The 10,823-nt window shown below is 34.5% G+C and overlaps 2 protein-coding genes across 3 annotated transcripts in view; one reads left to right on the plus strand and one right to left on the minus strand.

Moving 5' to 3' along the window:
- The window catches only part of LOC120252533 (histone-lysine N-methyltransferase ATXR4), a 39,312-nt gene extending 38,669 nt beyond the window's left edge, over positions 1–643 (plus strand). The window contains exons 7-8 of one of the 2 annotated variants that reach the window (XM_039260704.1): positions 88–159; positions 298–643. In XM_039260704.1, coding sequence (XP_039116638.1) covers positions 88–159; positions 298–416 — 191 coding nt within the window. In that variant the 3' untranslated portion in view covers positions 417–643. Of the gene's footprint in view, positions 1–87; positions 160–297 lie in introns of those variants that run through there. The other variant, XR_005534023.1, reaches the window with a different exon arrangement.
- Positions 644–2,628: 1,985 nt separating this feature from the next.
- Positions 2,629–5,886, minus strand: LOC120252532 (fatty acyl-CoA reductase 2, chloroplastic-like). Its single transcript, XM_039260703.1, has 9 exons — positions 5,147–5,886; positions 4,946–5,049; positions 4,660–4,859; positions 4,482–4,582; positions 4,176–4,386; positions 3,914–4,075; positions 3,755–3,836; positions 3,280–3,671; positions 2,629–3,171 (listed from the first exon to the last, which is right to left on the minus strand). Exons 1-9 carry the CDS (start codon positions 5,481–5,483, stop codon positions 2,979–2,981), a joined length of 1,782 nt encoding a protein of 593 aa, XP_039116637.1. The 5' UTR covers positions 5,484–5,886; the 3' UTR covers positions 2,629–2,978.
- Positions 5,887–10,823: the final 4,937 nt, after the last annotated feature.

Here is a 10,823-nt window from a genome sequence, read left to right on the forward strand (position 1 = left end):
ATTCCCTTTTCTCAGTTCTCTCATCTTTTTGTATGGCTCACTTTCGGTATGATAATTTGTTGAACTGAGATATATCTCTGCTTTCAGATCCAAATGTGAACATATTATGGATAGAGAATGCAGATGCTAAGATAAGAGCCCTTCGTGATATTGAAGCAGGTCTATTCTGATCAATTTTGATACACTGTTCTTTAGATATATATCTTGTTAGCCCAAGCATTCTTCTTGCCTGCGACATTATTGTGAATGGTAATTGCTTGTTTATATTGTTTATTTTGTTTATTTTGTTCTGTATAGGGGAGGAACTCTGTATCTGCTACATTGATGCCAGCATGGACTGCAAGGCTCGCCAAGTCCTTCTTGCCGATGGATTTGGTTTTCAATGTCATTGTCTTCGGTGCAAATCAGGTGACTAATAAGTAATAGTTACAATTGAAAGGAAGTTATGGATGGAATTACGCTGAAGGCTAAAGTACATAGCCATCTTCTTGCTGAATCCTTTTTGAACTTCAATCAAATACCCTCTATTTTGGTATGTTTGATTTGTTACATTTTGTCAGATGTTGCAAACGCTTTGTACTTATTGTTTTATTTTAACTTTACTATCAAAATTTTGGTGGTGATTGGTTATTCTGTTTTTTCATCAATTATCCACATCAAAAAGATAAAAGAACGTAATGTGCACATCCTTTCAATTTACAAGAATTGTTTGTTAGATCTAACCAATTCAGTGAAATGCTCCTTCATTCCATTCTAAAAAAGACATTCTGCCTTAATAACAACTCAATAGTTGTTGATTTGAGCATTCAAGCTATAGATCTCAAGGAAATACAGCTACCAAGTCTTCAATACAAGTTCACAGAAATTCAGACATACAAGTAGATTACTATTAGCTCAAGGTTTTCAAGGAGAATCACCTATGTAATCCTCACCCTACCAATATTCAGCTTATTGAAAGGAAGAACACCCCTATAGAAATTTCGAGTAACTCTGATAAATCCCAGCCTCTCCACCCCGAGAGATCCAGGCCAGTACCTTTTTTACCATCAGCTACCTTTCTCCTTCTTTTTCTCCCCTTTTGTCCACCCTGCCATTAGTTAAAATGTACCCTTGGAGTCTTTGGCTTATCCTCCTCTCGCGCCTGCCTCACCTACAAGTGTCATCACCTGATCTCGTCACGAGCTTCTCATGTGCTCCCTGGTCTTGAGTGATTTTGTTGACCAATATACAAGGAAACAAGTGAGCTCATTTTCCTTTGAGCCCTATTTACTCACAGGAAGTACTCCATGTTCAAATTGTGATATAAAAGGTCAAGTTTATTGAGTATGCATATGCATTTGTTACATTGTGGCTCAGTGAGCTGTGAACATTAGTGTTGATGTAGGGAGCTGAGGTGGCATGATGACATGGCCACAAGCGATTGCAAGTCAAGAAATAGCCATGGTGGATGTTGGAGAAGGCTTTTTCAAATGCACACCCATGTGTTGCCTAGTTTGTAGGAGTTGCTTTTGAATTTTGCTTTGCCCTGTTGTTGTTGTTGCTGCTGCTGCTGTTGTTTCTTGTCTTTGTTGTGCTGTGTTTTTTCACATCTTTGTTGCTTACTTTTAAAAGCACCATCTGCTTTCATCAATGATTGCCACTTCAATGCTTTTATTGTTATTGAACTTAATTATCATCATCATTACTTGAAAAACATCCAAGAGTTATCATCATATCCTTGCAGGTTTTCCCATGAATGTTAAATTTGAAGTACATTGTGAAATACTTATTTGATTTGTAGTCTTGTGTATTTGTATAAGGGCATAGCTCAATGATATGAACTTTAGATTTGATGATGAAGTTCGTGTAATTATAGGATTCAACATCTTGCATAAACTCTGATGGAATATTAGAAGTTAATGCGCAGTGATATTAATGTGGAACATTGTGTTGACAGATTGACAATGAGTGTGTAACTGTTGAAGATTGGTTGAGAACATTGTCAAGACTTGGTTGACCTGATTCATGCTTATCTTCTGTTTTTGCTTGGAATTATTGATAATCAGGTTAAGTACATGTAAACACATCAACCATTCTTTAAAATAAGCACTTACTTGGTAGTAACTGCTGTTATTTTATTAGGTGATCTTTCATTTCAGTAACTCTTACCCTTCCTATTTACTATAAAGGGCTGGTCCAGAGGGAGGAAAATAAGAATATCTTGAATGATAGGATTATTGATTATGTCACCTTATTCTGTTCACATTTTCCCCCCTTTTTAATGTTGTGCTGAGACATCTGTAAATGGCACATGGCAAAAGGGGCTGGCTTTAGTTTTTATCTGGTTTGGTATTTTATCATATCTGTCTCAAGGGCATGCTTTTAATAGAGACTTCAATTGATCAAATCTGCTTTAGAACAGATATTACATGGTTCAAATTGTGAATTTTTAATATTAATTTTATTTTTAATTAAATTGTTTCGCCTATTCTATTTTGCAGACCAGCACAGATTGAATCTATGTCAAGTGAGTACTTTTATTTTTGTAAATTTTGAAATTAATTTTACACATTTGCAGACTGGTCCAATTTCTCGAACTTATATGTGCTGTCTGAAATTTATACTTAAGGCCCTCTCGTTGGCTAGTATGCAAACTGCAGTCATGGAAATTTGCAACTTCCCTTTTTGGAGCCAACATTAAATTTTCAGGTTTACAATATATTAATTTGAGTAAAATGTTGAATGCTCACTTCGGACAATTGCAGTTTAGAACTATACGAGCAATTCAAATGCCATTTGATAGTCTTTATTAATGATAAAATCATAAAAATGAAGCATCCCAATCTTGTTCAGCATACTAAACAAAGATTTGAGTTAATGAATGTTGATAAAACAATACCTTAAAGTAGAATGTGCAATTAAACATTGCTTCAAGCTATCACTAACTTGCCACATCAAAGTGTTGTTTAGGACAAGAAAGCAAGTCACAGACTTGTACATCAGAGTGCAGTAGCTACAAGTTGTGAACCAGTAGGCACGCCTCTTCCCTTCATAACATGTCTCCTCAGACCAGGAATATGAACATTAGATATGTAGTCCTTCCAATCAATGGCTCCCACATCAAACCCAAATTTCCGCCTTTCTTCTTCAGACATCTCTTGCATCAATTCTTGGGTGTTTGTGTTGTCAAACCTGTCATTTTTTTTTTGTTTAAATTTAAGTGATGTAGCAAATCTCAATAACAAACTGAACAATATCATCTTTTAGGTACTGAGATTCAGATGACGAGAAATATTTTACCTTCCACCATAGAAGGTATAGGGTTTGTATATGCTAGCCAAATATTTGGCTTGATCTACAGATTTCATGCATAAGTTCTGGAGTTTCTGCGATAGCTTCTCGTACGGGACTGAAGCGCGCCTGCTCCTCCACATAGCATCTTCCAAAATGTATGAGGAGAAATCATTCATGTCGCCAAAAAGTCTCATTCTCGGAACAAGGATTGGCCTCCCCTTTGAATCCACACAAGGAGAAGCATTGAAATGCTCGTAGATAAGATGAGCCAAGTCTTGGAATATCAAAGGATTTGTGACAGATGATGCAATGTGGTATACATGCATTCCTTGTTCAGCAATGGATCCATGCTTCGCCATTGCAGCCAGCATTGAATTCACAACCATGTCAGCAGGTACCTATATCGCAAATAACTTGATTTAAATGAACTTGAGACTTGAGCATTTTGGCTACTCTGATAACTTGAGCAGAATATACTCACAACATCAAGGACTCCATTGGGATCAACAAGGAAACCAGTGAGCTGCCCTTTGCCATAGTGCAGAATAATTGGATCCATCATCCTGAGTTTACCAACACAAACGAATAAGAAGACAATTGTTTAGCAGTGTATATGAACAAGGAGTAGAACTCTACTTGCCTGTTCCCTTCCATCCAACCAGGGAACGGCTCTTGGTATGTACTCTCAATGACACTAGGCCTAATAACAACAACTGGTATGCTCCCCCTCTTTTCATTTATCACCATTTCTCCCATGGCTTTTGTGAACACATAAGTATCTTGCCATCCATGCATTTTTGCTCTGTTACAGAGTAAATTTTCAGAATTCCTATGAATTTGTTAGCAGTGGATAGCAAGATGATGTTTTCAGCTAGTATTAGGTATAAAGTGTAATAGATCACCTCTCTAAACCCAAGCTTTTCATCTTCTGCATGAGGGAAGCATCACATGATTCTGTGCTTAGACATTGATTAGCTAACTTAATCTCACCATCAACATCCAGCACTCTAGTTGGATTTTCTGGAGATGGAGGAAGTGTCTCAGATAATATAGTGTCGCCTATGCAAAAGGGCTTTTCGAGTATGTTTCCTTGTCTTTGACCATTCACATAAGCTGCATCAGGCAAAGATCACTTATGAGAAATGAAACATTGTTTCAAACGAAACAGATAGATGTGTATGGATTTGGAGACAGTTAAGTTAGCAAACCTGTTGATATTTGCAAGAAAAGCTTAAGCTTATGAAAGCCCTTTGTGAAACTCATGAGTCTAGAAGGTCCTAAAGTGTTTATATCTAACGCAACATCGTACCTGTTTGCAAAATCGGTGTTTTCATCGATGTGAAGCATTAGGAAAATAAAAAATAAGCAGAGAAAGAGAGTAGAAACCTCTCATCAAAAGTAGTATTTGCAGCTGAGTTCACAATGACATCCACATCCCTTGAGATCTCATTGGCTAGCTCAGGTTCAAGTCCTAGTTCAGCCTGCCTGACATTCCCGACGACTGGAACTAGTTTTCTTAGCATGAAAGCCTGGTAATTCTTCCCATGCATTTCTCTCAAGCATCTGAAGAGTTCTGTATTTATTATCTGAGAAGTGGAGTAAAAAGAGAGTTATGATTGAAATCAAAGAAAAGAAGATATTGTATTCAGCTGTTAATATCAAGCACTCATACTTCACACTTCAATCTCTTAATTGCACTCTCCTTGCTTTTGGCCTTGATAAGAACATATATCTTTCCCACATCTGGTGCTGTCCTCAAAATTTTCTCAATAAGAACTAAAAAAAAAAAGAAAACATTTAAGTTGAATACAAGGTCTTTTTTTAAAATTAAAAAAGAGGGGGAAGCAACTGACAAAGATGAGGAATTTGTCACCTTTTCCGAGGAAACCAGTAGCACCAGTGATGAAAAATTGTTTCCCTTTGAGATATGAAGCAATACCAAGTCCTTCCTCACTGCCAACCATAGCACCATTACTTTTTGTTCCATTGCATGGCATCAAGTTAATCATATCTACAGTATCTTGGATGGTGATATTGCTCAAATTCCCATTTGCATTGCAGAAAACAGCATTACAATTTCGCTTGGTCACTGGCATGAACATCAGCCTTGTTGGACGCCATCGTTCACGCTTATCTGGGACCAAAAAGCTCGCCTGGGCCACCGTCTTCTCAAGTGTAACCTGACCGGAGCTTTGGCATGCAAAACCCATTATTCACAATGGAGAAACTTGGAAGGTTGAATCAAAAATAAAAAAACTAATTGTGTGCAAATGTGCAAGGAGAGAGGACTGATCAGATGATGCTTCTTAGCTAGACATCACCTACTAATAGCTAAAGAAGAAAACAGGTAAACCAACAAAGGCTTGAGATTATATGAGTGGTGAGTTTGAGTTTTATAAGATAATTGAACGGTGGTGGTTGGTGAAACTGTGAGATTGTATAAGAGGAGGCTCCCTTTGTGCCACTGACATGCTTTTTGATTTGGAGTTGAGATTGTCTTTGAGTTTAGTGTCACAAAATTAAATGTTATGTGTGACCTATTATTCTTTACAAGAATGTAAAGGTCATGCTTATTTGGGTGGGTTCCATGCCAAGGTTATGACTGTCTTGGGATCATCTTGTTTTTTTTTGTGGTCAATTATGATTGTTATGCATCAAACTTATATTTATTCAAATCAAATGAACATATATTCGTATAATAGTATTGTAAGTTTGTGACTGATTTGAATTCTCATATTGGAGTTCTTATAAATGGAATATGTGGAGGCAGCAAGGTGGGTTTAACTAAATTTTTTTTTTTAAAATATCAACAAATTATGAGTGCCAAGATACTTCCATCATTTACTGAAGTTATATGTAATTGAAAATGTAGTGGATTTTTAGTTATAACGTATTTATAAATTTTTGTATTTGGAAAAACAAGAGAGTCAAATCTAGTATTTGGTTGAAGGGATATGTAAATTTGGAATTTTGAAAACATGTATATAGTTTAACGTATTTAAACGATAGAACACATAGTCAAGTTATGCCCACATGGAATGACCATTACTTTTTATTAAATATAGATTTAACTAATTTATGATATGATTATGTTTTTGGTGCATTAAATATATTATATAGTTATTAATATTTAGTAAATATATTATATGCTCTCAAATATTGGTTTTACAAGAGTTATGCATCAAAATAAGAAAGGATGTATTCATGGAATTTGGAGTGACATGGAGTTATGAATCATGCCAAACAAAAACCACCTGAAAGGATGTATATATAGAAAAATTCTTGGTGTTTTTTTCCAGTTATTTTAATATTTTTGTGAGATGGAATTAGAATTTTGGTTTACATTTGCTATAATTCCAAGGGAGACGTTGATTTTTGTATTAACATCTATTTAGTTGGCAAAGATATTTAAGAAAAATTTTCATGAATATTTAATTAAGAGAGAGAAAATCTATTTTGTGGAGTAATTTAATAATTTAATTGAATAACTATCTAAATCTCAATTTCTAGATATATATATATACATCGTTAGGAGTCTGACTGATACATGCTAAGGTGTTTGTGCGGGTATGGGAAACCATAGAAGCAACTGAATGAACAAAGGGATGGTCTCAGCTGTCAAGTTTGATGACTTAATTATGATGAAATAAGTCAGTCGTGTTTATTAGTATGGTGTATTAGAAGCTAATATGTAATTAAGGGTATGGTTTGTTAGAAAGAAGGCTGATAGCCATGTGGCTTACATGCACATGAGGAATTTGTTATTATGCCTTGAAGGGTTTGTCCTAAGTCATTGTCTCAGTTGTTACATGGAATATCATATATAATGAACATGATGAGAGAAGGAGACATGGAATTATTCTGGTCTCTAATTTCCTTTCACTTGGTCTTCTTCCTCCTCTCCCACCTTCTTCCCTCCTTTAACTCATTTTTAATCCTTCACTGTGTGATACCACAACATTGGTGCTTTCGTTGAACCTTTAGATGACGTAGGGGATGGCAACACGTTCTCGGGCTATGGATGAGCAACTTTCTACAATCACCGACCAGCTCACACATCATGATGCCAAGATGGGGGTCAAAATCCTAAGAGGGTACCAAACTATGGCCAAATATCAAAATGGATACCACGCTTCAATTTGTATCTTTTTGGATATCACACTTTAATTTTGTTTTAATGGGAGGGTACCTACCCATTTCCGATGAGGAATTGTTAAAGTGGCCCCCGGATTGGCCACGTGGCATGTGTTTTGACATCTCATTTGCTGGTGTGAAAGCACCAATCAGGATGTTGTAATCCTCATTAGCCGTTTCGTGCCACACCAACCCAATTTTTGCCAACTCAGCATCCCGCCCTCTCGTCTTCCTCTTCTTCTTCACCTCCCCTCTCTTCTCACTCTCCATCTCCTCCTGGTTTTCTCCTTCTTCTTCTTCACAGCTATTCCTGACATCCTATTAATCTATATATGAAGCAAACCGGAAATGAAAAGAAAACATTGAGTTACATAAAATCAATTGCTCTTGGTGTACATTAAGAATGCAAGTATACATATATCACCTCTTCTCTAAGCCTTGCATTCTCAATTCTGAGGTGGTCGTCATCAAATGAGATCTCTCAGAAAGTAGCAGGACCACCACAATTGGGCAGGAGGCATTGCTAAGAGCTTCCTTGTACTTCAAGTTCTTAGCCCAGAGCTTTTCATTATCTGTTTAGAGCTGTGTGTTCTCATGCCTGTCATGTTATGTCTATTTGGAGAAGAAGAGAGTAATTAAGAAAACTGTAAAAGAACATATACACACACAAACACACATATAGAAGATTTGAAGGTTTAAAGGTTTTTTAGGTTTCTCATACCTCTAATTTAGGTCTTCTTTTAAGAATAAAATAGATCAGAACACCTAGGTTTTCATTGTTTTCATGGTGTGACTTTTCTAAGAAGGAGAAAGATTAGAACAAACTAGAGAAAAATTGCTGGTTTTAGGGTTTTCTAGGGTTCTCATGCCTTTCATTTCATGACTCTTTTAAGAAGATAGATTAGAACAAAGTATAGATGTGGACCCTACCCCTTTATACCTAATAATAATATTGTTATATTATTTATTAACTTTATTATATTCTCTTTGTTTAAAAAAAAATTAAGACCAAACCATGCCTTCTTCTGCTTTGTATGTGGTGGTGAAGTCAAGGAGATCTTCTAGTCACCAATTGTTCAAGTAGGTTGTTGCACTCTTTGTTAATACTTTGTGTTGTTTTATTGTCTTAATGAGTCTGTTGCTATAGGAGTAGTTTTTTGCTCGGGCTTCATTTTGGTAATCATATTAAATTACCACTGTATGTAAACCTAATGAGTTATCTATTCTGAAATTCAAATCTTGCCTATAAGTTATGGGGAATTGGGTTTATTTGAGGATAAGATTCAGAAATTTTGTTGTTAGCATAGCAGAGATTGCTCTTTAGTTTTGGGAGATCTAGAGATCGAATTTAGAGGAGTTAAAAATACGGAATTTGTAGAGCATAATCTTAGCTAGCTTACTGCAAAATTTCAGATTTTTTGGATGTGTATACTGTAGGTTAGAACCCTTAAATTGAGTGGTCTCAGATAAGACTTCTATGCAGACCTTGAAGCATTTTTGATTTTTTTTCATGACTTTAGAATTTGAATTAGATATAGAATTATATAGTAAAGTCGTAGAAATCAGCATGATCTATGGATTTGAGAAATTTCATAATTTTTTCCACTGTAATGGTTTAGTTATAGCCATATTACTATACTTGTACCCAAATGATTTTTCTGCAGAAAGCATGAAGTTTTGTTAGACAATTTCATGGTCTTATAGGTGGAATTTGGAGAAGAGTGAAATATAAAAGTTATATAGGCTGATGTCTTCTAGATACTTGAAAATTATCAGAATTTATATGACTGCATTTTATGAAATATGATTTTATTAGTAAACTCTCTTGGATGTGATGTCTGTGCAGAACATCAAGATTGGTGGTATTTTTGATACCCATAGATATTGAATTGGCTAAGGTGGAAAGTAGAAAAGTTGTTTATTATTAAGTTTTCTGATGGCGAATAAAATATCATTGATTTTGGAGTTATATATTGAGAGATATGCATATTTTAAAGAGATATGTAAGAATTATAAGTCTGCAGGAACAACTAGACATTTCAAATAAATGTCTTTCTTTGAGTAGTGCTCTAAACCATGTGAATTTTGGATATGTCATAGGTGTAGGTGTCTAATTTTCTCAATATCTTGAATTTTGTGATTTAGAAAAGTATAGAGAATGTTATGCTAGATTCAGTTCTCATTGGTACGAGTCCTACTTGAATCATGCTTTTGTTAATCTTTATATATATATATATATATATATATTTCTATTCTAGTGAGTTCCTTTGTTAATGTTCAGAATCTATAATAGCTCAAGCAGGGAGAATTGATCACTCTAGTTAGGTGGTTAAGAATCTAGTGCTATGTCCGATCTTCGAAATTGTTGCAAGCTTTAGAAGTTAGGTTAGCTTAGCACTTCTTTCAATTTTCTTGCTTTTGTTAATAAGATCTTTTAATATATTTGGAATTTACTCTCAAATATAGGGTATTTGAAGGAAACTTGTTCAATTTTGGATTCAGAGTTTTTGGATGTTAATCAGGTAAGTATCTCACATATAAATACTATTATATGTATATACTTGAAAATTCTAGTTTTCTGAACTTCTGAAATTTTTGAGAAAGATACTGATTATTTTGATTTATATTTTGAATAATTTATTCATTATTATTTTCAGAATTATTTTAAATTATTTGAAATTTTGAGTTAATGATATTTTATTTTGGATTAGAATTATCTGAAAATTTAAATATTATTTAAATTTGTATTATTTAATTTCTAAATTTTTAGATAATTTATTTAAATTCAGATTACTTAATTTCTGAATTTAAGATATTTTGTTTACTTTCTGATTAATTATTATATTGTTTTTTATTATTATCTGATCATGTTTGGATTTAAATAATTGGTTTATTTTGATATGATAAATGGGATCACGCGACTGCTAAAAATTTTGCCAGACAAATTACTCGTATTTTGCCCAATCTGAATTTTGATAGTTTATTACTTTGTGAACATGAAGTATTTTGATATAGAAACTAGTCCCCAATTAACTATGCACTAACGCTGTCACTGTGGTTATACACTGACCGTGTCGACATGTACTCTGATATAGAACTATAGTTTCCCACAGCTTTCCGTCGGTGAAGAATAACGGTCTTTGATAATTTTGGCTCGGGTCACCGAGGGTAAAAATATGACCTACGATAATTTTGTCTCGGGTCACCGAGGGTAAATATATGAGTTTTGTTATTTTGTTTTACCAATAGTTATTTTGGGGACCTATATGCTCAGTATTTGACATCTGTATTTATTTGAACTAAGTTTGATTTCCGATTTTTTTATTTTGATAAATTATGACTTTTGTTAATGATCCCTATATTTTTAGTGGGTACTTACTGGGCTTTTGAGCTCATATATGTTGTTGATATCTCTT

Source organism: Dioscorea cayenensis, chromosome 21 (genome assembly GCF_009730915.1).
Source record: "Dioscorea cayenensis subsp. rotundata cultivar TDr96_F1 chromosome 21, TDr96_F1_v2_PseudoChromosome.rev07_lg8_w22 25.fasta, whole genome shotgun sequence".
In the NCBI taxonomy this organism is placed as follows: Eukaryota; Viridiplantae; Streptophyta; class Magnoliopsida; order Dioscoreales; family Dioscoreaceae; genus Dioscorea; species Dioscorea cayenensis.